This window comes from Alternaria rosae (genome assembly GCF_020736505.1).
Source record: "Alternaria rosae strain MPI-PUGE-AT-0040 chromosome Unknown BKA58scaffold_2, whole genome shotgun sequence".
Taxonomy (NCBI): domain Eukaryota; kingdom Fungi; phylum Ascomycota; class Dothideomycetes; order Pleosporales; family Pleosporaceae; genus Alternaria; species Alternaria rosae.
The window spans coordinates 4,347,697-4,371,569 of NW_025763571.1; the positions used below are offsets into that span (position 1 = coordinate 4,347,697).

Sequence of the window (23,873 nt, forward strand, 5' to 3'; positions counted from 1 at the left end):
CCCACCGTAGCCATCTCCGTCATAGGCCATCTGCATACATCGACCAAACTCTCTCCGCATTCCGAGCCACAATGGCACCTCTCCCCTCCACCACGCACACTCTCACCACCCGCCTAAGCACCCTCTCCGAAGCCAACAAAGGTGTAGGCCAACTTATCCAACGACTAGCCAAGCTAGACTTTCAGCCAGGTTCGCAGCCACTCGATAATTCCGACGAGGGCGACGTGAGGTTGGAACTCAGTGCCGAGATACACGAGACTCTAAAGGGCATCGAGGAGGAACTCGAACTCCTGAGGCAAGAGGTTGAGGACGTTACGTCACAAGGAGGCATTACAGGACGAAGGCGGGATAGCAGCAAGGACAGTGAGAGAAGTAGACTTGCTGTGCTACTTGCGAGATTGACCGAGGACCTGAAGTTGTGAGTGATTCATTCCCCCCTTACCATGTTCCCAGACATGGCATGCTAACCCTGCGTTCCTGCAGATCGCGATCACAATATCGGAAAGCGCAACTCACAGCCAAGCACAACGCCGACCGCGCAAAGCTGAAAGAGCGCGAACTCCTCTTCTCAAACCTACAATCCGGCTCCTCCACGCCATCTTCCACATATCGCCAGAGAAAGCAACAACAAGGGCTATCAGAGGGCGAAGTTGTCGCGCAAGCCTCTTCAGACGTCACATCTGCTCTGCGCCGGACAGCCCAGTTGATGAAAGACGAGCTATCGCGCTCACGATTTGCACAAGAAACACTCGAACAGACCAACGCCGCATTGCAAGATCTTGGGGAGCAGTATTCAGATCTAAACACCCTATTAGCCAACAGCAAGAATTTGGTCTCGACACTCCTGAAGAGCACAAAGAGCGACACGTGGTATCTTGAGACTACCTTCTACATTCTCATAACTACAATCATCTGGCTTGTCTTCCGCCGCTGGTTATACGGACCGCTCACCTGGTTCATCATCTGGCCTGTCAAACTTACCTTTCGCATCCTTTTCGCCGTCCTACCCTTTGGCGCCGCATCTTCGGCCGCATCTTCGAGCGCCGCGGTATCCTCGTCCTCAAGAACCCTGATTGTGCAACCCAGCGCAACAGGCGGCATACCCCGACGCGAATCCAACGCCCAAGGACACTACATACCTGTCGGTCGCGGAGGCGGAGTACATAGGCAAGATCAGGATCCTAGTCCACAAGGCTCGTACTCGCAACAAGTAGGCAAGATGGCGGAACAAAACCAACAGCAGCAGCAAGAAGAGGTGCCTGATCACCCTCAGTTCAGACAACCGAGGAAAGATGAAGACGAGGGACCGGTCACACTAGGCGATGGGACTGTCTTGCAGGAGAGCGACAAGCCTAGAAATCCAAAGAAAAAGATGTGGGAGGAGGATGTGGAGAGTGCGAAACGTGATGAGGCACAGGCGCAGGAGACACCAGCACAGCAGGAAGGAAGTGGGCAAAGGAGGAAGAGAGATGAGCTATGAGCTGCGACTTCGCAAGTGGGTACGTAGACTGGAAGATATCCTTTGATAATGGCCATCATCATTATTCCATCACCACCATCATCACTCCGCATAAATTCTGTTTTGGTAGCACGATGTGGCCTTGCGCTAGCAGCTCCGCACTATGTAAACCTCTCTTTGCTTCAATCTTTGCTCTTCTTTCTCCTATCAACAACTACTGAAAACCCCTGTTTTTTCAAAAGGCATGTGGCGCTGCTTATGATGTTGACTTCAAAAAGCGACCGCCATGACAAACGTGTGCCTCGCTGGCTGCGCTCTTGCTCAATCCCAAAAGACACGTTTCGACTCGATGACTGCGTCGGTCGACTCCTCGAAAAGCACAAAAGATCTGACGGATCCTTTCATGGCTACACTTGTGTAGTAAAACACCAAATTCTTACATGTACGCGACATGTTCTATCGCATTGCCTGTTGAAAGCTACTAAAACTTCCAAGGTTATATGCAATGGCCTCTTCCTCTTCTCTCGAAAGCAAAGTTTACCGTGGCTATGTCACGAAATTGTGCAGATATGCGCCGATGGTTTTGTTCTGCGTGTTTTCTAAGAAGGTCGCTACATACATGTTGGCTTTGCTTTTCCTTCCAAAAAAAAAACCTGAAGTCAACCATCATGTTTGTCCTCTTGGTCGAAAACAGATAACTCAAGATGAAATGGCTGCTTCGTGTGTTGTTAAGATGTACTCATACACAGCGACATGGTGTCTGGCCCGAGCTTCTGGGCCTCGCGAGGGTGTAAACACTACAGCTATTGATCTAAAGCTTCATCGTTCAAACTACCTTCTCCGGGGCTTTACTTCCGAAACGAAAACAGGTCATTCCCATGTGATTGTCCCAAAAATCGAACAAATAGAGTTGATGTGCGTCTTCGCGCCTCTGCTTCCAACTCCAAAATGTTTATTGCTCTGATCGTTTTAATCCAGGATATGACTCCCCTTCATGATGGATTGTCTCTTTGCTGTCTGAAAACTATCCCAATTAAAAGACACGGAGCCGTCGAATCTCCCTTGGGGGTTATAAAACTCCCTAGCCTTGTGTGTCCTTCCTGCTTCAATCCATATTCCCGGACAATCTATGACTAAAAGGGGGCGGCTGGTCTCATTCCTGGAGACTGAAGGAACTCTGGCACATGGTAAACGTTTCTGCCTCCGCCTTCGGGTTTGGATACTACTGCATCCGTTTTACAACAAGCCGCCGGTGGATCAAAAACAACATGCTGTCTGTGCATGGATCTCTTCTCTACCCTTCTCCAGAAAAATCACGAAATGAAAGCTGAGCACGAGCTGGAGCTATGGAAGCCCTGCTTTCTCTCCCCTCATTCTTTACTCTCATCGACAGTGGCGTTCGTATTAAGATATGATGGCATCAACGCTATAGTGTGAGACGAACACAAACCTAAAAATTACCGCGTTATATGGAGCTTGTCTCTTTCTGGAAGTTGAAAAGCACTCTCGGTCCAATTTCATGGAGTGTAGCTCCAGTGCAAACGACAACTAAAATCACCTTGATTCATGTTGATGGTCTCTTAGCCATCTCGAAAATCCCGGCAAAGGCCCTAAATACTCGCTGCATATCATCTACAGGGCGATATCTACTCCTTTCTGCTCCTTTCCTTTTTCCAAAAACGCGCATACGACGATACTCGTTTCTCCAAAGTTGACAAAAGAAGAGCTATGTTTCCGGCACCAAACTGGATAGCTGCCTAACCCATGGGCAAAAGGCGTCGCGCTGCGCTGTAGAATGACGGATGCCGCGTCGACATATCAGCGAAAAGCCCGAGATCGTCCACCATGTTTCGACAGAAAGACCATTGAGTCTTGTTGCTCAAAAATAACCTTCAGCCAGTGAATGACTGTGTCTTTGTTTGCCGCGGACATGTAGAACAGATTGTATCAGCACTTCGATGGTTTCTTCATATCCGGACAAACGTCATATCTACTCTTCTAAAAGGCTTATGTGTAGTCATGTATGTCGTTCGGAGTCCAGAGGCCACGCACGAAGTTGTTCGTGCAGCCCACCTCCACCCGTAATAGTTTGAATCCGCTTGGCATCTGCATAAAAGCGGCACGGCTGAATACACATAGTGGTCTGGCTTCTCTTGTCAACTAACTCGATCACTGCTACCCAAATCTCATCCGGAACCGTGGAGCCAGTCTACTCGCGTGACGAGTGCATCGCAGCGATTCGCGACTTCTAATAGTTTCTGGGAAAGATGTTCCTGGATGTGCCCGCGTCCATCATCTACCCACCTCCCGGCGGATGGCCAAACATGACTCCCGAAGTCTCGGATTCTCCAGGCAAAGATCCAGAAGTTATAAATCTGCTGCGCCACCTACTAATTCCCTAATGACCAACTTGGCACAGCGCGACCACACTGTTTGCCAGGCTGCCGGTTCCAGGTCTGGAAGACTTCAGTGGACAAGCTGAAGGAGGGGAAAGAAGAAAGAGAAGATTTGCTACTCGACACCGAGAGTGAAGAATATCAATTTGGCGGCAAGATTCCCAAATACTGCGTCGGTCTTACGTACGCTCTCAACATTAGCGAATACGTAATGCTGTTGAACGTCAGAACTGGGCTGGTACATTTTATGGACTGCCCAGAAGAGATTTTGAAGGTGTGTGATCCTCAGCCATCACGTCTGGTGTATCCTTTGGAGGGGGAAGCAAAGGCGGAACAAGACAGAGGCGTCCTTGTTGTACATGAGGAAGAGGATGACGCCGAAGCTTCGGACAACAACAACAACAGCGAACGCGAAACGCCTCCGACATCCGACGATGGTAGTGGCGACGAGGACGATGAGCTGGATGATTCCGATGATGATGATGAGTCGATATTCGTGGAGTGGGGACCCTGCTGGCCGGTCCGTCACTTCTTCACCATGTTGAAGAATCACTTCATTAATCTGAACTTCATTCCACATAGCAGTCAGTATATCATCAAGATCTGGACGGAGCGATACACGGATCACGAACAGATTCCTGAAGGTTTTGCAGAATTTCTCCAGTCCATTTATCATAAACACGGGTGGCCTGATCTGGAAGTCTATCAGAAAGCAGCGTGTTTGGCAGAGCTCGAGATCGCGATGGAAACTCAATCTACCAAATACTACAACCTCGATCAGTACTTCCAGAACCGTGAATACTAGACAAAGAGTTGGGATAGAAGGACCGGATAATGCAGTATTGGTCAATGTTACCCAAACCGTTGATCAGACTTGAGCAATCCGATAGCCTGGAGATGATTTTTTGGAATGATTGATACAAGGCAGGAGGGTTTGAGAAGGCGCTCAGATTGGCAAAGAAGGTGAAGGAACATGCCGAAGCGGTGGTGGGCTCGGAGGTCAAGTTCAAGATTCATATCAGGAAGGATTGGGGAGCTCGCGAGTACGACTTTGTCGACCCGTAGGCCTCTCTGCTGTCATGTTGATATTGTTCTGATTTGTGTGTTGGAAGCTTGGTAAAGCTTGGGAAGCTTCGCGCTGAACAGATAGATCTTAGTCATCAATCATTCCCAAGAGGGAAGGTACATAACATGACTGCTTCGTCATAATACAGCTCACCCAAAAGATATTTGACTCTCTGACCGCCTTACCTGTGATTTTCGTCTTCGACGGCACCATCTCCATTCCCCCTATTGGAACATCTTGAGATGGAGGTCCACGAGCACCCCGCCTCATCGCCCGTCCTACGGCGCGCCTTAAAATCCGCTCTACCCTACAGTGTCAACCTCGTCTACAGAATCCAACATCCAAACCGAACCGAGCACGCCCACATACTCGCCACATTCCCTCCGTCGGCCACTGAAATCCCGGAATGCTGGGCAGCAGCGTACCTCGACCGCTCCATGCGTCCAGAGACCGAGCTATGGATCTTTAGTAGCGCAGAACAGCCGCATCACTCGAATGCAACACCGGAATTTCGTCAACAGAGCAAGAAGGCGGTATTGGCATTACTAGAATACATGGCTACACTTGCTACTCCACCAATGCGTTCCGATAATCTACCTGCTCTGGAGCTGGCAAAGCAACATGAAAAAGACTTCCCAACCCCACCAGCGTCTGGCGCATACGAATCCTCACCAGGAACATATATGCGACATCTTCTCATGCCCCAAGTAGTCACTCTGGGTGCATGCCACCGCGATGTAGTCGAGATCCTCCGCGAAGCAGGAGTCTTGCGCACCGAGCTTCCAGGCCCTGATGCAGAGCTGAATAAGTTCTTGTTCAAGCTTTCTGATCTTCCACAGACGCGAGAGCTGCCCAAGGAATTACGGTGGGGTGAGATGCGTGAGCGAGATATTGATGTCGTCAAAGCCAGGACGTCCATTCCAAGGACGACAAAGACGCTAATGTCACTAAAGAGTGTGGGCGTGTTTGAGGAAGAGACAGACACTGCGGTGGCGTGGACATTCCTTGGTTTGGACGGATCTCTTGTTACGCTCCATACAGAAGAAGCATATCGAGGAAAGGGTATAGCAAAGGCCGTTGCAGCGAAGCTGTTCCGACAGTATGCCCCAGGATTAGCAGTAGACGACGACGGGAATGCATGGTCACACGCGGACGTATACTTGGGCAATGCGCAAAGTGAGAGCGTCTGTCGAAGCTTAGGAGGCAAGGCGCTCTGGAGGTGCTTTTGGGTGCGGATAGACCTAGAAAGGGCGGGTCATCTTGCAAAAGTTGTCTGAGCTGCAGTCAGGTGGTACGCATCACCTCTTCATAGCATATCAAGGTGCACAAGCTAGTCGTAAATCTGGTTGAAAGTCAGTCTCGAGCCTTGCAATGTGTTACGAACGAGTGACTTGAAAGACAGGGTGCTCATTAAAAAATTAGAGTGTTGTTGTTGTATTTTGATCCTCACCGAGGGATCTCAGGGTTAAAAAGAAAATAATCATAGCAGCGCGAGTTGAGAAGGGGTTGGGCTTACCTGAGATGTGTACTGACGCGGATGCTTTGTGAGCATCACGGCATGGTGTCTGACTGAGTTCATCTGATCGTATTGTCGTTGACTGTCTATATCATGAAGACGTGCTTCGACAGACCGTAGTCATGCCGACATCTCTCAAGAAATATCATCGCAAACGTGAGTAGCTTAGTCGAAGAGACCGAAGCCCATGTCGTCATCCTCAGACTCCTCCTTCTCCTCTTCCTTGGCCTCCTCCTTGGCGGCAGGGGCGTCACCACCACCGGAGGTAGCACCGGCGGCAGGGCCAGCGGAGGCGTACTTGTCGGGGTTGGCGATGCGGTCCTTGAGCTCGGCAATCTCCTCCCACTCGTAGTCGGTCTCAATGGCGACAGAGATGACCTTCTTGTAGGAGTTGACAACGGAGTGCATGACGGAGGGCAGGGTGGGGAAGCCAGAGGCCAGAGAGATGGCGGCAATGGTGCTGATGGCAGAAGAGAAAGCCTTGAGCAGCTGGGACTCCTCAATGTCCAGAACGGAAGCCTCGAAGGTCTGGCCGTTGTCGTAGATCTGGTAAATACCCATACCGTAGGTGAAGGGCGAGATGTTCAACAAGTTGAGCAGGGTAGCCTCGGAGGCACCGACCTTGTTACCGGCCTCGATGAGCTTCAAGTCGGAGGTAATTTCGATGGTACCACGGGCAATCTTGGTGGGGACACCGAGAGCCTGGAAGAAAGAGGTCTTTCCGGGTTCCATACCACTGCCATGTGTCAGTTACTTATACGATGTGTGTGCGCAAGATGTGTTCTTACGTGTTTCCGGCGGGAATGTAGACATCGCCGGGGGCGACGGCACCGGCACGAGCGGGAGCAGCGACACGGTTGGCGAGGATCTTGTCACGGGTCTCCTTGAGGTCGGCGTTGGTGAAGACGAAACCGACGTTGCCTGTACACTAGTGTCAATGCTGTGCGCGAGCGTCGCGTGGATGGGAAGACGTACCCTTGACGTGGGGAAGGAGACGCTCGTACTCGGGAGAGTCGTTGATGAGACCCTTCAGAGCACGGCGGACCATTGTGTTCTTTCCCATGAGAACGACACCCTCGCCGCGGAGCGACTGGCGGATCTCGTGCATCTGCTGGGACGAGACATTGTCGACGGTGACGATGAAGATGCTCTTGTACTCCTTGAGCAGTTGCTCGAGCTTCTCGAAGTAAGCGGCCTTGGTTTCTTTCTTGCCCCCCATTGTGTTCTGTGACCCAAAGGGATGTTTAAGGTCTTAGTTTGGTGTTGTTGATGGTTTGAGGATGAGGGAAAGTTCGGCCGGCGAAAATCGAGGTTGTCTGCTGTGGGTGGCCCCTGCTCGCCTAACGCGCTAGCGCATTTGGGGCCTCACAGAAAAGTACCATCAACTCCACGAGGCCGTGCATGACGCAGACATCATGACTGTTCCGTACCAGTGCATTGTAGCGCGAAGCTCTGAGTCTTCAGACGACTGGACTGTGTTTGCTGCGAGCGGCTCCAAGATTGTAGTTCAATCCAGCCGCGGGTCAGTGACGACATGGCCACAGCAAGACGCCCAAATTGAAGTGAGTGATGGCGTACTTGTTGTGATTTGTCGGTGTTGTGGCGTTGGATTGGTGGTCGAAGTAGTTGCGCATCGCTAATGTGAGCAGGATCAGCAGGAGGGCGACTCCGAAGAGAGACCAGGAAAACGCATTAAATTGGAACAACCGAAAGAGCAAAAGTCGAATTTCGCCAGTCTCATCCTCTCAAACGATGGACAATACTTGGTTGGCATCACTGGCGAAGACAAATGCGTTCGCGTCTTCCAGATTGATGCTCAGAACCAGCTGCACCAGTTGAGCGAAAGGTACGAGGCACACGATATCCTCCCTGTTCGAAAATTGACATGATCAAGGTGCATGTCAAGACGGCCTTGCTCAATCACTCTCACGTCTGACGATGCAACCATATTGTGTGCAGACAAGTTTGGCGATGTCTATGCATTACCACTTCTCCCTTCGCCTGATGACGACAAGGTAGAAGAGCAGCCCGAGGCACCAGCAACTGAAGAGGCCGATGAGAAAGAATGGATCCCTTCCGCTACTACTCTCACCGTTCACTCTGGCAGGAATCGAAAGACTCTCGAAGAGCAGCTGAAACGGAAAGCGAAAGGCCCAGCGAAGCCCAAGGAGACTATGCGATTCAAGCACGAGCTGCTCCTAGGCCACGTCTCTATGCTCACAGATGTCGTCTATGCGAAGGCAGACAGGCGGGGTTACATCATGACAGCGGATCGGGACGAGCACATAAGAATATCAAGAGGCCCACCGCAAGCGCATATCATTGAGGGCTTCTGCTTCGGCCACGAAGCTTTCGTGAGCAGGCTTTGCCTCACCCAGTCTGGTCTACTTGTGTCTGGCGGTGGCGACGATAACTTGTTTGTATGGGATTGGCAGAACTACGTCTTGAAGGAAAAGTTGGCCATCCGTGATCTTGCCTTCACTCATCTTCAGGGGCGTGGCATGATCCCAGCAGGAGTAGATGTGGCGACGTACAAGGTTGCAGTTTCTGGAATATGGAACCTACCAAACGAGCACGATGTAAGTATCATGAAGACTTTGACTTTGTTTATCCATCATCTGACTCTTGATAGGCCGAGACAGTTGTTGTGGCATGCGAGGGAGTACCAGCGCTGTTCAGCTTCAAACTAGGTGCGTCCGTACCAGGCTATGCCGTTCCACTCGACGGCAATGCGCTCGACCTTGCCATCATCCGTACGTCTACTAGCCCGTTGAAGTTGGCTGTCTCGATAGACAACATCCAGCAGCCAGGCTCAACGACCGAAGTTCGGGAGGACAAGGTAAGCTGCTTCCTCAGAAGTATTTCATGGATGATAGCTAACATGTCTAACAGGCACTAAGACTGCAATGCTTCGCAAGACAGCAAGACGGTGCATGGCACGCAGATGCAGAGCTCGCAGAGACATTGAAGAGTTTCGAGCAAGGTGGTGACGACCGACTTGCAGATGACAAAGCAGTCCGGGATATGCTCTACAATGTGGAGAACCTCAGGAAACGTCCAGGCGCGGAGGATTAGATAGCAGCGTTAGACGCCCACAATGGACTTGTCGTGCTCACTCCTGAGCGCGGGGCCGGCGTACGAAGATAGAAAGTGAAGCGTGACGCACGCCACTCCAGAACGCGCATGAACTGTAATCATTCAAACACTTGCCTCCAAGCTACGCTTCAGCGGACGAACTCGCCGGAACTCCTGATTGACTTTGCCGAGGCTCGTGATACTGAAGTCGCATCGAGTCAAGCATAAGCATGTCAGCATCGGACATTAAACGCGAGATGGGCAAGATGAGTGGGCTGCATGGAACGTGGGTCTAGTACAGGTCGATTTCTAAGAATGACAGCCCGGCCGCCGATGGCGTAGATCGACAGCAAGCAGCCGACTTTTTTCTTTCCAAGCAGAAATCTCCAAACGTCTGACATGTGTTGCGTTTGTAAATAAGGTGTGTTTGCTCTCTTGTCCTCCATTCTCCAACGTGCTGTCCTCATTTTTATACTGCATTGCATATATATTGACTGCGAACGCATAGTTGAGCACGATCTGCATCTTGAAAACCCCACCACGCCTCGGCTCGCCGTCATCCACCAAATATCGCGGAACGTCCGAAGCTAGAAGACGACGCCCACTAATCGCAAACCCGCTGCGGCAACGTCGAAAGCGTTTTTCCAGTCCCTTCTCCGTCACCTGGTCCCTCTCACATAAGGCACCATCTGCACTGCTCGCACTCCATTGTCAAACCTCCACATCGCATCCCACTATCCACACACGACCCACACGCCCGCAACCACATCTTGCACGCGACACGCGAAACTTTCGCACACGCCGCCAAAGTGTTCGCATCAATCTTCCGAAGGGCCTCCTCCCCCCGCAACCTATCCTTATTCTCGGTCCCCATCGCTGCCGCGGCATCGCATAATCAGCGCGTCTCACCTGTAGCGGGGCTTTCGACTGCTTCAACCTTTGCAAAAGTACAGTCGCGAAACATGCATTCAAAACTAGTCAGTAAGTAGCATCATAGCAATCTGTGGCTTGTATAGTGCTAACAGGATGCAGTCATTGGGTATGTTCTGCGATCAATGGCGCGACGGAGTCGATTTCGAGAACAATGCTAACATGCACAGCTCGGGGCCAGCAGGCCACACCGCAGCTATTTATGCCGCACGAGCGGATCTGAACCGTAAGATACCGCCTCGCAACCACTCCGACGACGTGCTAATCATGTGCAGCCGTCATGTACGAGGGATTCATGGCTCTCGGTATCGCCGCAGGTGGTCAATTGACCACAACAGACGAAGTCGAGAACTTCCCCGGTTTCGTCAAGATCGGAGGCGGCAAGCTCATGGTCAGTAACATCGCGCGATAGCCATGCCCGAACTGGTACTAACAGCGTACAGGAGCAAATGCGCGAACAATCCGAAGCCTGCGGCACCGAAATCATCTCCCAGACCGTCGCGAAGGTTGACCTGAAAGCGCGCCCCTTCAAGTACTGGTTACACCCCATGGGCGACGAGGAGGAGATCGAGGAGGAGATACACACTGCTGATGCTTTGATCATCGCGACCGGCGCAAAGGCCAGGAGATTAGATCTCAAGGGTGAAGACAAGTACTGGGGCAACGGTGTATCCGCATGCGCTGTATGCGACGGCTCCCTTCCCATGTTCCGCGACCAGCCATTGGTCGTCATCGGAGGTGGTGACTCAGCAGTAGAGGAGGCTCTATACCTCACGAAGAAGGCGTCAAAGGTTACCGTACTCGTACGAAGAGACCAGCTCCGCGCGAGCCGAACGAATGCCCGCCGGTTGACAACGCACCCTAAGATCGAGATCATGTACAACACCAGCGCAAGCGAGATCAAGGGCGAGGACAAGAAGAACGGTCTGATGACACAACTAGTGGTCAAAAACAACGTCACAAAGGAAGAGCAGACCCTCGACGCAAAGGGTCTCTTCTACGCCGTCGGACATGACCCCGCCACCGAGCTGTTCAAGGGACAGCTCGACATGGACGAGGACGGCTACCTGATCACCAAGCCCGGAGAGGGTCTCACAAGCGTTGAGGGTGTCTTCGCGGCCGGTGACGTCCAAGACAAGCGGTACCGCCAGGCCATCACCAGTGCAGGATCTGGCTGCGTTGCCGCCCTTGAGGCAGAGAAGTGGCTCGCTGAGCAAGACGACAGCGTAGGCAACGAGCTCGAGACAGAGAACCAGGCCGAGAAGTCGCAAACAAACGGCGTCGTTCCTGAGTACCGCTCCAACCCTCTGCTATAGACGAAACACGCACCACAACCATTACTATCACAAACTTGGACCATGTTGGGCCATTTCTGGAATACCTCGCATGAAAGGATATGGGCGTCTCATTGTTTAGCGCATATATGGAAGGCACGGGCACCATGTATAGACCTTCGGCAAAAGGCGGTGCATTTGGCATAGAATCTTGAGCGGTCGATTTAGGGTTTTATATAGAGCAGACACCTGGCAATGAATGTCTTTAAACTGATGTACATGGACCGGGTACCGTTTATTGCGACTGATCCTTCTCAAACGTGACCACTTCGGTACTGATGGCATCCTACATGATGGAACAGCGCATTAAGTGCATCCTCGATGAAGTGCATGTTGGAACGCTGGACAACCGCATCAATCGCCGCGGAGATGGCGACGAGCTATCAGGGCCAGCGAGACGCTGTGAGACTTCCGATTGCGGTGGATGATGAGCAAGGTAGATAGCGCCTAGGTTGATGAGCATCAACGACCAAGGCCACTGGCTTTAAGGAGGTTGAGCGCACTCTCGAAGGCTTTGACAACATTGATGTCTGCGGCATATTAGTTGAAAAGCATGAAAGAAAGTAGAGGCTAGCATACAATGATTCCGCTTTTGCTCCAGTTCCGCTTCCTCGTGCTGAACGTATGTCGAGCGTGTGCGAAGTCTGAGGCACATGGTTAGTAGATCACGCGACTTTCAGAAGGCATGTTTACCTCGCGTATGTCCGCTCCGTCTCATGCTCGTTCCCTGATGAGGCCCAGATGCGGAAGTACTAACAACTCTATCAGTAACTCGGGCAGCAGTAGAAAAGAGGTAGTTGTACAGTCATGAGGTTTTCCCACTCGTGCATTAGTTGGTCCTCTTCATTGTGGCATGTCTTCATAGCGTCGTGGTACCGCGCCTCCAGGTCTTCCCAGTCAAAATCGACGATCTTTTCGGCGGGGTCACTCTCTTCATCTTCTGACTGTTTTTCAACGGCGTTATCCGCTTCGTCGTCGACCTCGTCTTTTGTGCGCTGGGCTGAGGGTGGCCGCTCTGTCTCGTCTGAATGCATGCGTGTCATAGGTGGTCGTACATTCTGAGCCTCTTGACTGGGTGGCGGCTCCGATTTGGCAGCCGGGGCAGTATCCATTGCGGTGGTATTTGGTGGCTGGGTCAGTAGTGGAGGCGAGGAAAGGTATGTCGACGAGATATGAGAGGGGAGGGACGATTCGGGTTCGTTGTCGGGAGTCCTACTCATTTGCGATGCCTTTGGTCAGTGCTGTAGGTAAGTAAAGTGATCGCGAGCGCGTCTCATCGTCATCAGGAAGATATTCGACGCGAAATGTCAGTTCTATCAGATTACACACAGTAGTCGTAAAGGTAGATTGATGTTCACTCACGTATACCACGTGCGTTAGCGCGATCCGTATTGGTCAGTCGCGGCATGACGTTGGAAGGAGCGTCTGACTCGCATTCGCGCCTCTGCCTGAGTACCGCCTCCATCACACAACCTCTTCATCCACCGCCCTCTGGATGCCTTGCTTATGCTTCACGACAGAGGAAAGCGCTAACACTCACGGAGCCTAGATATTCACCGGGTATCCCACCGACTGATTCCATGGCTACATAGGCACTCGCCAACCGCCTCGACGAATCACTCCCACCATGGTCTCGCTGCACCTTCCAGACCTACCACTCCACGGCATTTCTGCAGGCGACATCACATAACATAATCCCTACTCATCATGGAGTGCGACATCTGCGGGAGAGATGGCAGCCAGAGCCAGCCTCTCCACTGCATGACCTGCGCGCGCTCATACCTCGAACAGCCCCGCATCCAACTCGCAAAGACGCTGATAGACCGCGATGCCGTCGCGAAACACGTCACGGCTATCATAAACGGCTCAGAAGACAAAGCGATTCAGCATGTCTCTCTCACCGACTCGAAAGGCGGACTCTTGGTCGACAGACAAGAGTGTACGAACAATCTGAACTGGGAGCGGACAAAAGCAGAAACGGCAGAGATACAGGATCGGCTAGGCATGATATCAGAGCACGCCGACCATCTTCGACGACAGATGGAGGATACTAGGAAGCAGCTTGAAGCGAAGCGAGCAGCGAACGCGCAGCGCAAGTCAGACCTCTCATCCGCCACATACGGCATTGAATCGCGGCGGGCGAACGAGTTGGACAAGGTGCAGCAGAGGGTCAAGCGGTCGGACTACAACGCAGACAAGATGCACCACGATACCATAGATCTGCGCATGCAGCTATGCACGACTGCTGCGAAGCTCGCGGGACTTAAGATGCAGCGGCGAAAGACAAGGGATGGCGGTGTCAAAGAGGTCTACAATATCGGGCCCGGCACGCGTTTGCGGATATACGATCTTCGAGATCTGAATGGTATGTCTCAGGCCACACCTGTCGAGGCGACGTGCTGACTTTGGTACAGATGTGACACCCGACGGCCTATCTGCCTCACTGGCTGCCGTAGCCCAACTCGTCGTTCGCGTCGCTGCCTACCTGGGTATCCGCCTCCCAGCCGAAATCACACTTCCCCATAGCGACTATCCTCAGCCCACAATCTTCAGTCCAGCATCCTCATACCAGGGCAAGAAAGTACCTTTTCCTGGCTCGACACCCTCACATTCATCCAGCGCCAGTCCGGAAGCCTCCCGGACGCTTGAGACGCGTATACACCTGCCGAAACCGCGCGCATTATTCGTCGATCGCCCACTGAGTCACCTCTGCGCCGAAGATCCTCCTGCATACTCGTCCTTCATTGAAGGCGTGTCTCTGCTTGCGTACAATGTGGCTTGGCTATGTCGAACCCAGGGCATGAAAGACAGCTTCAAGCAGTGGGAAGATACCTGTTCGATCGGTCGCAATCTGCACCGACTACTAATCACGCAAGAGACATACAATCCCCAACGCCTCGAGAATCCATTGGACAAAGATATCACCACTTCCAGGTCTTCTAGATTGATCCTCCGCAAGTCACCTGTAGGCTTTGGCCAGCTTTCACACGCTACATCACATTCGTTCCTAGGCATGGCCGAGAATGCACAATACATTAGCGGATGGGGCTTGTCGCCAACCAAGATTATCGACGAGCTGAGGGGATATCTATTGGCTGAGCAACAGGCGCAAGAATGGGACGTGTTGAACCAGAAAGAATGGGAAGACATGGAGAACTTGATCGCGGAAGACCCAATTCTCGTTGGCGAGAAACGGCGAGGTAATACCGGTCTCGACGACGGGCGTGGCTACCTCACATCGACTACGAAAAACGGAAAGTCTTCACCCTCACAGGCGGGGCATGTTTCCCAGAGTGAGCAGACAGCGCGGAAAAAAGGCACAAGTGGATATGTGAAGCTTAAGAGCCGGCCAGAGGAGGATCCATACTAAGCATCACCGTTATACCCCCAAGATACCCATAGACGTTTGCGCCATTCATAGACCTCTCTCCACTTGAATCAGATTACGATGCAAATCACTTGCCATTGAACGCCGGTGTTAAATTGTGCTTACGTATCCAAAAACTCTATAAAGCATCTCGCCCGAACAACCTGCTGCACTTGGTAGCACTCGCAGCGCGATGTGTAATCGAAAAGCTGCCAAGGCCGTCACAAGGCGGGTCGGAGAATACTATGACACCATCGCCGCTTGCTCACGAAACCAACGCGCGCTTTGGGCCGAGCTGTGTATGCCACGGTTTGAGCAAACGCCGTCTGATTAATCTGCTGCTGAGAAATGTCAGACGTCCAACGGGGCTTGTTGGGTATAAGATGGCAGGAGTCATGAAGAATGGTCCTCACTTGCTTTCCATCTCCACTTTGACAGGAAATTCTGCAAGAAAGAATTATTCTGCATTCGCGCCATCACGGTCAACCGCACATGCACCACCGATAGAAAGCGCGCTAGGATTTGTCGCTAGAACAATAATTCACCTATAGACGTCAACACCTCGGAGGGCCTGAAATTTGGAAAGAATTATATCCTCTCGCTGCGTTTTGAAGTTCAAGCACCTTCGTACCACCAAGTCGACGCCGCCCGCCGTTCAAAGAGTATTCAGAAGATCAAGATGACGCTCCCCGAACACCCTATCGACACCCCGCCACGCGCGCCATCACCAGTCCACGGATTCGGCACGCTCGCCGTGCATGCCGGAAGTCCTCATGACCCCGTCACCGGAGCTGTCATTGAAGCCGTAAGCATTTCACGCGCAAAGTCTCACAAACCCATGGCTAACCCAATCAGATTTCTTTGTCGACAACATTTGCGCAAACCGCCGTTGGAAAGCCCATAGGCGAGTATGAGTACTCGCGCTCCTCGAACCCAAACCGGTACGCATGCGCGACACCACCCACGCATTCAAAAACTGACGCGCTTGCAGAGACAACTTTGAGAAGGCAGTCGCAGCCCTCGAACACGCCCGCTATGCGCTCGCATTCTCATCCGGGTCCGCCACCACAGCCAACATCCTGCAATCGCTCGCCGCGGGCTCACACGTTGTGTCCGTGTCAGACGTCTACGGAGGAACGCACCGCTACTTCACCAAGGTAGCCCTGACGCACGATGTCAAAGTCACCTTCAGCCCCAGCATCGAGATCGACATCGCCGAGCTCATCCGCCCCAACACAAAGCTCATCTGGATCGAGTCGCCGTCAAACCCTACGCTGACGCTGGTAGACATCCGCAAGATCTCGACGATTGCGCATCAGCATGGCATCATGGTCGTTGTGGACAACACATTCATGAGCCCGTATGTTCAGAACCCGCTGGACCACGGCGCGGACATCGTGGTACACTCCGTCACCAAGTATATCAACGGCCACTCGGACGTCGTCATGGGCGCTGCGGCCTTCAACTCAGACGAGCTATACGAGCGTCTGTCTTTCTTGCAGAACGCCATCGGTGCCGTTCCCTCTGCCTTTGACTGCTGGCTCGCACACCGCGGTCTCAAGACCCTGCATCTTCGCGCAAGGGAAGCAACCAAGAACGCTACGGGCGTCGCAAAGGCTCTTGAGGCTTCATCACACGTCGTTTCTGTCAACTACCCCGGTCTGCCGTCTCACCCTCAACACCACATTGCGCTGAAGCAGCACCGTGACGGAATGGGTGGTGGCATGCTTTCCTTCCGTATCCAGGGCGGTCACGCAGCTGCGGAGCGTTTTTGCCAAGCGACCAAGATCTTCACACTGGCTGAATCACTGGGTGGAGTTGAATCGCTCGTCGAGGTACCCAGCGCCATGACACACGGCGGTATTCCTAAGGAGCAGCGCGAGGCAGCTGGTGTCTTTGACGATCTCGTCCGCATCAGCTGTGGTGTTGAGGATGAGGCGGATCTTGTTGCTGATGTCAAGCGTGCGCTTGAGGAGGCGGTTGTTGGTCCTAAGATTACCAACGGAAAGGCTTCCAACAACGCTGCGCCGGCTGCGCAGTAAATCTTACTTTAAGCGCCATGGTTTTGTACCAGGTGGAGAAAAGTCGCTTTTATGAGCACATATTGATAGATGGCGTTTGTTGTTTTGCTGTGGGCTTATGACCCTTACGATGGATATGATATCAGAGATACTCTCAATCGAAAAGTGCGGTGTCGTAGTACGACATGATCTTACCCAAGGTTTTATCGCCAGCATACCTAGTTGGCTTCGAAGTTCAAAAGAAACGCGCTTCTTCTTAGCGTCTCAAATGGTACTATGTTAGTATATAAACACGGGACGCCACATTCTATCCCACTACATACAGCCGTCATCTACAGATATCATACTAATCCATTTTGCAGAACAGCGCTACATTTGCGTACAGCTCTCTAACGCACCCTGACTCTATCCTCATACTTGTCTTGCAGCCGTCCCCAGAGCCCGCGTCTATACTGTCCGAAATCCTAGTTCATAGTACGCCTTCAGCATTAGACAATGATCACATGCAAGTCTACACAGCCTTAACTTACGTCTCTACCAGCAATGAAAGGTCTGGTCATTTGTGTCTGGGCGGTGAGCATGTCAACATCATTGCAGACCTCGAGGGTGCACTCATGCATATGCGAAATGACTCTCTGCCTCATCGTATATAGGTGGAGGATGTATGTATAAACCAGCGTGATGTGTTGGAACGCGGTAGCCACGTAGCTGTCATGGACCAGATCTGCCATGCGGCCGAGGTCCGCAACCGAATCTACAACTACACAATCGACCAGGGTGTCAACCTTTCTCCAACTCAGGTCAACAAGCAAACCGGTAGCGCCTTGCACCTACTATAGCTATGTGGCCAAATCCCAAGCGAAGTATACTTTCTATCCTTCAATAACACAGACTTCGGGGTTGAGACATTCTGCAGGATTGATGAATTTGCTAGAAGCCTGAATCAACAGCAGATTCAGGCTATCCGAGCAGTCAAGCTATTGAGATACGAACTAGTGGTAAATCACGATCTGAAAGTGTTCACGTCGCTGGAGAGGGTCTGGGTTTCTTTCATATACAGAACCGACGCGAACATCTCTCGGCTTGTACGGCGCGGCGCTGGTAACCACCTGCTGGAGATATGTTTCGACCATGGGAACAAGGCTTAGGTATGGTCATCTTGCATTGCATTAAAGATTAAGAGGGTTCATCGGAAGGAGTAGTTCCTCGAGTCGCATCCCTCCGAGTCTAGTGATCATGGTACTTCACATCTATGAACGAGATGCCTGGCGTACTGCCTGTCAGTGAATGAGGAGAATTGTCTGCGCACGGAGCGCTTGCTCATAGTCACTAAATCGAGACCTTGCTCTACTCCACTATATATAACCTAGTTCCTATCGATACGGGCTGGTACAGTTCCCTCTAAGTTCGAATTATCTCTACCGCACCACTTTGCAGGACACAAGCATGACACGCTGGGGTTAACTATACAATGCGAAGACGTCGGATCTTAGTAAACTGTACAAAAGGGCCCAACACCGTGGAGGATACCTTGTCGCTGGACTCAAGGCTTTAGAGGCAAGACGCCCAGCGATCAGTCTCAAGGCTAGCCGTCGCCGAAAGTATTGTTCACAATATGTCGGACTATGATCGCACGTAAGTTCTTTCTGGATGCCATATCTCGATCACGGCTGACTCCATACTAGCACTCAGCTTAACCAAGAGAACTCGCCCCTTCTTCGGCTTCCAGCAGAGCTTCGAAACCGCATCTACAACTTCGCTCTTTATAGAGGCACTGGCTGCTTTGATCCCCCGCCCAAAGTGATCAAGGATACGGGACGCTCTGGACCTTGGCCCACTAGCAACAACGACAAGAGCGATCTAGCGCTTCTCTCGACATGTCGTCAAGTACAAAGCGCGGCCTCAATCCTCTATTATGCGCTCAACACCTTCCGCTTCAAACCCAGTAGCTCATTGGATAATTTTACCAGCACTCTTGCTCCGGCGAAGCTCAACGCAGTCAAGTCTATCGATATTGACGAAGAGCTTGCGGCGGAAATCGAGATGCGCGCTGAGCTTTCCGGAAACAACGGCCTACCCTTGAAATTCGACGTATCAACATCGCTGCAAAATGTGACCATCTACGCAGGAGATATACAACCCAGGTCTCTAGATCTCAGCGTTATCGGACTTCAGCTGAGAGAAGCAACCCGTAGACTGGGCTTGGAAGTCAGCGTGGTCAGGCTTGCGAGCTATCTGGCCTTCACAAGTTTGAAATTGATAGATATGATTAGCAGCTCGATGTAAAAACTTGTGCTCATGTCACACGAACTGTGAGCGCTTGTTCAAGGGGTTGTCCTGGGCGGGAAAGAAAGGAAAGTGTTCGGGCGTCTTCGTAGTGAGCTTTCGCCTTATGCGACACGCGAAATGTGTGAGGAGAGGAAGAGTACCATGCGTTAATAGCACATCATGTAGGATGAACGAACGTGTATATGATTCATAATACAAGCATACAAATGGAAGGGTACATCAAGCTGACATGATTGAAGTACAAGAGAGAAGTATGAAACGGGTACAGATAGACTCTTCTAGTAGATACCCCATGTGACAGCCTGACCCTTTATGTTGCCATTGCACTCCATGTGGCCTTCAGCTCCCACCTTGCCGCTGCCACCGAACTTCTCGATAGCAGTGTTGATAATATCGATGACGTCTTGTCCTCCAACTACGAAGTTGACGTTACCGTTCGTCTTGGACGCTTCAACACCGAAAGAGCAGGAGCCAAACTTGGCGATCTCGCGCTGGTTGTGTCCGATGACATCCGTCGTCCAGTCCGTCGAACCATCTCCCTGGATGTTGGTGATGATCTGGCGACAGTCGTCGACGCTAGGTGAAGCACCGCTCGTCTTATCGTCGAAAGAGGAGTCCTTGCAGTCGTTTCGACCCGGTGGTATGTCGCAAGGGTAGTGTGAGCTTGAGCCCTTGTCGGCGGTGTCCCAGGATTGGAAGGCTCTGTCCGCACTGCAGACGGGTATGCGGATGAAACCAGGCGTTGTTACGTCGATGTCAAGTAGGTTGTCCATTGTACCATCGTTGGTGGGATCTGCAACTTCTGCGCCGTTCTTGCGACCGTTCGAGGTCCAGGTCTTGACAGAGCCCTTAATGAGATCCTCCTTGGTGATGCCACCGAACGCATCCTTTCCGTCCAAAGAGTCAAGGCCCTTGGGTGCTGAGAACTTCTGGACTCTGCATGTGGTCTGGCAAGGGCCCTTCTCCTGGGGCTCACACTTGCACACTCTGGCATCACCGTCAGGACTGGCAATGTAGTACATCTTGCCCTCGAAGCACATTCCAGTAGCTTTCATGGTGTCGTCATCCATATATTTACCGATGTTGTCTCCATCGCAACCGTTACCGGAATCGATGATGAAGGGGTAGGCCTTGGAAACACTCCAGAGGTTTGGGATGGCGAAGCCGAAGACGGATTTCTGGATGTTGGCACGGAGGTCATTCTCGCTCATAGGATCGGGAAACCTGTCGCTGCCACCAGTGCTATCGTCAATTGCACCGAGGATCAGTTTCCCATCCGAAATGATGTCCCATAAAGTATCAATGCTTCCATCTGATCCATCGAACAATCGCTTCAACGCGACAGTAGTGACATTGGCCCAGCCGGTGATAACATTGCCCATGTAGCTGGAGAAGGAGTCTTGAAGTTCAACGGTCCATTTTGCGTCCGGGTCACCTAGAGTCAACAAGTCCTTAGCGATGGTGGTACTTTGACCAATCAAGGTGAAAGTAGTGTCTTTGGCGTTGTCGAACGCGGACCCATCTGGCTTCGCAAAGTAAGGCATCTTCTTGATGAGGTTATTGAAGAACGGTCCAGCAGCTGAAAGGGTTCCCAGGGTGAGAAGATCAATAAGGAATAGCTCCCATGTGTGATCGGGCTCGGGCGGAATTGGTGCAAACTTGTTCTCCAGGTCTCGCAGATTAGTAGCGACGACTGCAGCCACATCGAACAAGGCATCGTGGTAATCCTTGTACATCTGATGAATAAACACAAATGAGTTCCAAATCAGCATGGCTGCGGGACCCGAGTCTTCTGCCTCCAATCCTTGGTCACATTTTGCGGTCGCATCGCAATTGCTGTTGGAACCCATTTTCCCGCAGTCGGGTGAAGAGGCAACATTGGTAGTCTCAGAAACAGATTGAGAGAAGCTGATGCCACCCCTACCACGATCGGTATCTTTCCAGATTCTGATAACGTCCTTCCAAGCCTCATCAGTACTGAGCCCCACCCATTGTTCATGTGGTGTATAGTAGGAGGCATCGTCGACCAGTTTGTCAGTGCAGTGGAACTCGGTCCAGTTGCCGTTGCGCGAGTGGTCAGCCCTGGGGTCCTGGCCAGACTTGATGAGTTGTTTGTAGTCGCCCCAGCTCGCTGCCGGTTTCGGAACATCGTGGAATGTTTGCAGATCGCTTGCCCAATCGGTAGTGCCTCCAAAGCCCCAGGCTGAGTACAAAGTAGCGCGTGTCTTCTTTGTACTGGCGCTCATATAGCTCACCCATTGGGTGTCATCGTAGACAAGAATATCGCTATTGCTGCTAGTGTCGACAAAGTTCTTGACTACGCGTCCAGCCCTCTTCTGATCATTCACAATGTCTGCAATCTCGGCATCAGCAATATATCCAGCAGTGCCGGTGCATTTTCCCTTGGTTGCATGTGAGTTCTCGCGAGTGCCCGTGTACAAGCAGCCCGGGCCCCAACAACCTGCTTCGGCCATGTTGAAGGATCGTCCATAACTCGTGATACCAACAATAACCTTGGCTCCTGGAACGCCTGCTTTGGTAATCATGGCAAGAGATTGTTTTGTCTCGGTCAAATTGACTTGGCTGCGCAGGCAGTTACCTGTAGCGCATCCCTCTTGAGAGTACGAATTGTCTGCATCCCACTGGCCATGGAGATCATAAGTCATGTAGACAATGTAATCAACGACTTTGCCAATGTCCTTGATAGGAAACTGCTTGAGATACCAGTATGAGGAGGGGGCGGCAATAGAAATTGACTTTCCAGGCAGAAGGTTCTTCAGAATGACGAGGAAGGCCAGGTAGTTCGGGCCGTCAGCCTTGCTAGCCGCAGGTATGCCAGGAAGATCGGGTGCACCAGGGTATTCCCAATCAATATCAACACCATCAAGTTCGTGCTTCTTGATGAAGTTTGCAATGTTGGTGGCCATCTTGAGTCGGTTGGCAGATGTGACACCTTCCCGGAAGATGTTGTACGTAGCAGGAAAGGTGGAGAAGTCCCATCCTCCGAATGACAAGATCTTCTTCGCACCCTTGATCTTCTTGAATGCGTTAAACTGGTATGTTGATAGCACATCGCCAGTCTCAACCTCGTATGAATTCGTCAACGTGCCAAAGGCGAAGTGAATGTGCGTATATGCCGCAGTGTCGATCTGGGAGGCATCCTGGAAGAGACAGTCGCGGCCCATCCCATAGCCCTCGTAGTAGGCAATTTTGATACCGCCGCTGCCGGAACCCTTGACGATATCTGTTCCACAGTTGGAAATGCAGCCGTAAGTACCCGGCTTAGCAGTACCTGGAGCACCAGTGTTGGTGTCGACGCAAAAGTCTTTGGTAATGCCACACTGGCCCCAGATGTTGCAGCATGCATTCAAAGGACAGGGGTTCATATCTGTGACCTTTGTACCATCGGTGGGTGGCTTCGAGTCGGGCTTCTGCGGGCCGCACTGTGCGTTGGCGATAGGGGCTGGAAATGGCGCACTACCCTTGCTCAAACACATGTTGGTGCCTACAAAGAGGAGCTTACAGCCGTTCCAACCCCATGTGTTCTTATTGAAGTCTTCAATCTTGTCCCTTGTGAGACTGAATTGGGCAGCAAGGTCGTCGCAGTTATCGTCGGTCTTGACCTGGTATGTGTAGCATGTGCCGTCCGATCCCTGGCTGGGACTAAAATCTGGAAGAGTCCCACTCGAACAGCAGACATGCTGTTTCGGCCTTAGATTCGCACAGAAGCTGGAGTCGGAATTGATCTTGGTGAACTCAGCAGCTGTGATGCCACATTTGGTAGCCAGCTTCGCACAGCTGTCACCGGAGTCGACTTGAACGGTCCTGCAGTCCGCACGAGCGTGGAACTTGGCATGAGACGGATACCTCTTGTGTGCTTGATGCTGACTGCTTCGCTCAGATAGCGATGTAGAATTCAACAAGGTGGAATTCGTAGTGCTGTTCGTGGGTACGAGTGGAGTAGTGAAGATGGCCTGCCCGGTGATGTTGGTCGACTCGGAGAAAGATAGGCATGTCGCATTGGCCCAAGTCTTAATGGCAGTTTGCACTGGAGTGAATGTGCCATTGCTAGTGACCATGAGGCCGAAAATGTGGTCACTGCCGTAGCTTGGCTCGCAAAGCTGCATAGCCAAGCTAGGCGTCGAAACATTGAGGTTGTCGAGTTTGTCTTCAAAAAGCTTCATGGCGGAAGCGCTGAGTCCCTGATTCAACAAGCCTTGGCCAATGTATAAACCAATAGTAGCTTGACCAGACTGGCCAAACATGATGAAGGGTCGATCAGTAGCGCCATGTCCGTTGTCTGCGTATTCTCGAATCTGCGCGATGAGCGATCGGAGACCGGAGGCAGCCAGGCCGAAACCTTCATTCCACCAGCCAATCTCGAAATCGACGTCGACAGTCTGGGCGGTCTTGGTCGAAT

The 23,873-nt window shown here is 51.9% G+C and overlaps 11 protein-coding genes across 11 annotated transcripts; 8 read left to right on the forward strand and 3 right to left on the reverse strand.

Moving 5' to 3' along the window:
* The first annotated feature begins 11 nt into the window (after positions 1 to 11).
* Positions 12 to 1,645, forward strand: BKA58DRAFT_378572 (Sec20 domain-containing protein). The gene is made up of 2 exons (XM_046169712.1): positions 12 to 418; positions 484 to 1,645. The coding sequence occupies exons 1-2, from the start codon at positions 72 to 74 to the stop codon at positions 1,478 to 1,480; spliced, it is 1,344 nt and encodes a 447-aa protein (XP_046029892.1). The 5' UTR covers positions 12 to 71; the 3' UTR covers positions 1,481 to 1,645.
* Positions 1,646 to 3,362: 1,717 nt separating this feature from the next.
* BKA58DRAFT_466656 (uncharacterized protein) lies at positions 3,363 to 4,967 on the forward strand. The gene is made up of 2 exons (XM_046175022.1): positions 3,363 to 3,825; positions 3,914 to 4,967. Exons 1-2 carry the CDS (start codon positions 3,727 to 3,729, stop codon positions 4,658 to 4,660), a joined length of 846 nt encoding a protein of 281 aa, XP_046029893.1. The 5' UTR covers positions 3,363 to 3,726; the 3' UTR covers positions 4,661 to 4,967.
* A 196-nt stretch (positions 4,968 to 5,163) lies between these two features.
* On the forward strand, positions 5,164 to 6,198 carry BKA58DRAFT_310029 (uncharacterized protein; the record flags this gene model as incomplete). The annotated part of the gene is made up of 1 exon (XM_046167275.1): positions 5,164 to 6,198. One exon carries the CDS (start codon positions 5,164 to 5,166, stop codon positions 6,196 to 6,198), a length of 1,035 nt encoding a protein of 344 aa, XP_046029894.1.
* Positions 6,199 to 6,542: 344 nt separating this feature from the next.
* On the reverse strand, positions 6,543 to 7,780 carry BKA58DRAFT_378579 (ribosomal protein L10-domain-containing protein). The gene is made up of 3 exons (XM_046169713.1): positions 7,413 to 7,780; positions 7,226 to 7,358; positions 6,543 to 7,173 (listed from the first exon to the last, which is right to left on the reverse strand). Exons 1-3 carry the CDS (start codon positions 7,654 to 7,656, stop codon positions 6,603 to 6,605), a joined length of 948 nt encoding a protein of 315 aa, XP_046029895.1. The 5' UTR covers positions 7,657 to 7,780; the 3' UTR covers positions 6,543 to 6,602.
* BKA58DRAFT_378581 (uncharacterized protein) lies at positions 7,767 to 9,725 on the forward strand. Its single transcript, XM_046169714.1, has 5 exons — positions 7,767 to 7,999; positions 8,087 to 8,283; positions 8,332 to 9,016; positions 9,070 to 9,276; positions 9,330 to 9,725. The coding sequence occupies exons 1-5, from the start codon at positions 7,853 to 7,855 to the stop codon at positions 9,510 to 9,512; spliced, it is 1,419 nt and encodes a 472-aa protein (XP_046029896.1). The 5' UTR covers positions 7,767 to 7,852; the 3' UTR covers positions 9,513 to 9,725.
* Positions 9,726 to 10,256: 531 nt separating this feature from the next.
* BKA58DRAFT_109257 (uncharacterized protein) lies at positions 10,257 to 11,959 on the forward strand. The gene is made up of 5 exons (XM_046163883.1): positions 10,257 to 10,493; positions 10,545 to 10,551; positions 10,613 to 10,668; positions 10,718 to 10,833; positions 10,886 to 11,959. The coding sequence occupies exons 1-5, from the start codon at positions 10,475 to 10,477 to the stop codon at positions 11,756 to 11,758; spliced, it is 1,071 nt and encodes a 356-aa protein (XP_046029897.1). The 5' UTR covers positions 10,257 to 10,474; the 3' UTR covers positions 11,759 to 11,959.
* Positions 11,960 to 11,978: 19 nt separating this feature from the next.
* Positions 11,979 to 13,176, reverse strand: BKA58DRAFT_378586 (uncharacterized protein). Its single transcript, XM_046169715.1, has 4 exons — positions 12,580 to 13,176; positions 12,470 to 12,528; positions 12,356 to 12,420; positions 11,979 to 12,306 (listed from the first exon to the last, which is right to left on the reverse strand). The coding sequence occupies exons 1-4, from the start codon at positions 12,994 to 12,996 to the stop codon at positions 12,239 to 12,241; spliced, it is 609 nt and encodes a 202-aa protein (XP_046029898.1). The 5' UTR covers positions 12,997 to 13,176; the 3' UTR covers positions 11,979 to 12,238.
* Positions 13,177 to 13,234: 58 nt separating this feature from the next.
* BKA58DRAFT_378588 (UV radiation resistance protein and autophagy-related subunit 14-domain-containing protein) lies at positions 13,235 to 15,246 on the forward strand. The gene is made up of 2 exons (XM_046169716.1): positions 13,235 to 14,141; positions 14,191 to 15,246. Exons 1-2 carry the CDS (start codon positions 13,484 to 13,486, stop codon positions 15,144 to 15,146), a joined length of 1,614 nt encoding a protein of 537 aa, XP_046029899.1. The 5' UTR covers positions 13,235 to 13,483; the 3' UTR covers positions 15,147 to 15,246.
* A 576-nt stretch (positions 15,247 to 15,822) lies between these two features.
* On the forward strand, positions 15,823 to 17,185 carry BKA58DRAFT_308068 (Cys/Met metabolism PLP-dependent enzyme-domain-containing protein; the record flags this gene model as incomplete). Its single annotated transcript, XM_046167188.1, has 3 exons — positions 15,823 to 15,948; positions 15,999 to 16,084; positions 16,135 to 17,185. The coding sequence occupies 3 exons, from the start codon at positions 15,823 to 15,825 to the stop codon at positions 17,183 to 17,185; spliced, it is 1,263 nt and encodes a 420-aa protein (XP_046029900.1).
* A 1,594-nt stretch (positions 17,186 to 18,779) lies between these two features.
* On the forward strand, positions 18,780 to 19,450 carry BKA58DRAFT_453287 (uncharacterized protein; the record flags this gene model as incomplete). The annotated part of the gene is made up of 2 exons (XM_046174463.1): positions 18,780 to 18,799; positions 18,850 to 19,450. The coding sequence occupies 2 exons, from the start codon at positions 18,780 to 18,782 to the stop codon at positions 19,448 to 19,450; spliced, it is 621 nt and encodes a 206-aa protein (XP_046029901.1).
* A 155-nt stretch (positions 19,451 to 19,605) lies between these two features.
* Positions 19,606 to 22,728, reverse strand: BKA58DRAFT_378591 (uncharacterized protein). Its single transcript, XM_046169717.1, has one exon. It carries the CDS (start codon positions 22,636 to 22,638, stop codon positions 19,732 to 19,734), a length of 2,907 nt encoding a protein of 968 aa, XP_046029902.1. The 5' UTR covers positions 22,639 to 22,728; the 3' UTR covers positions 19,606 to 19,731.
* Between the last annotated feature and the right edge of the window lie 1,145 nt (positions 22,729 to 23,873).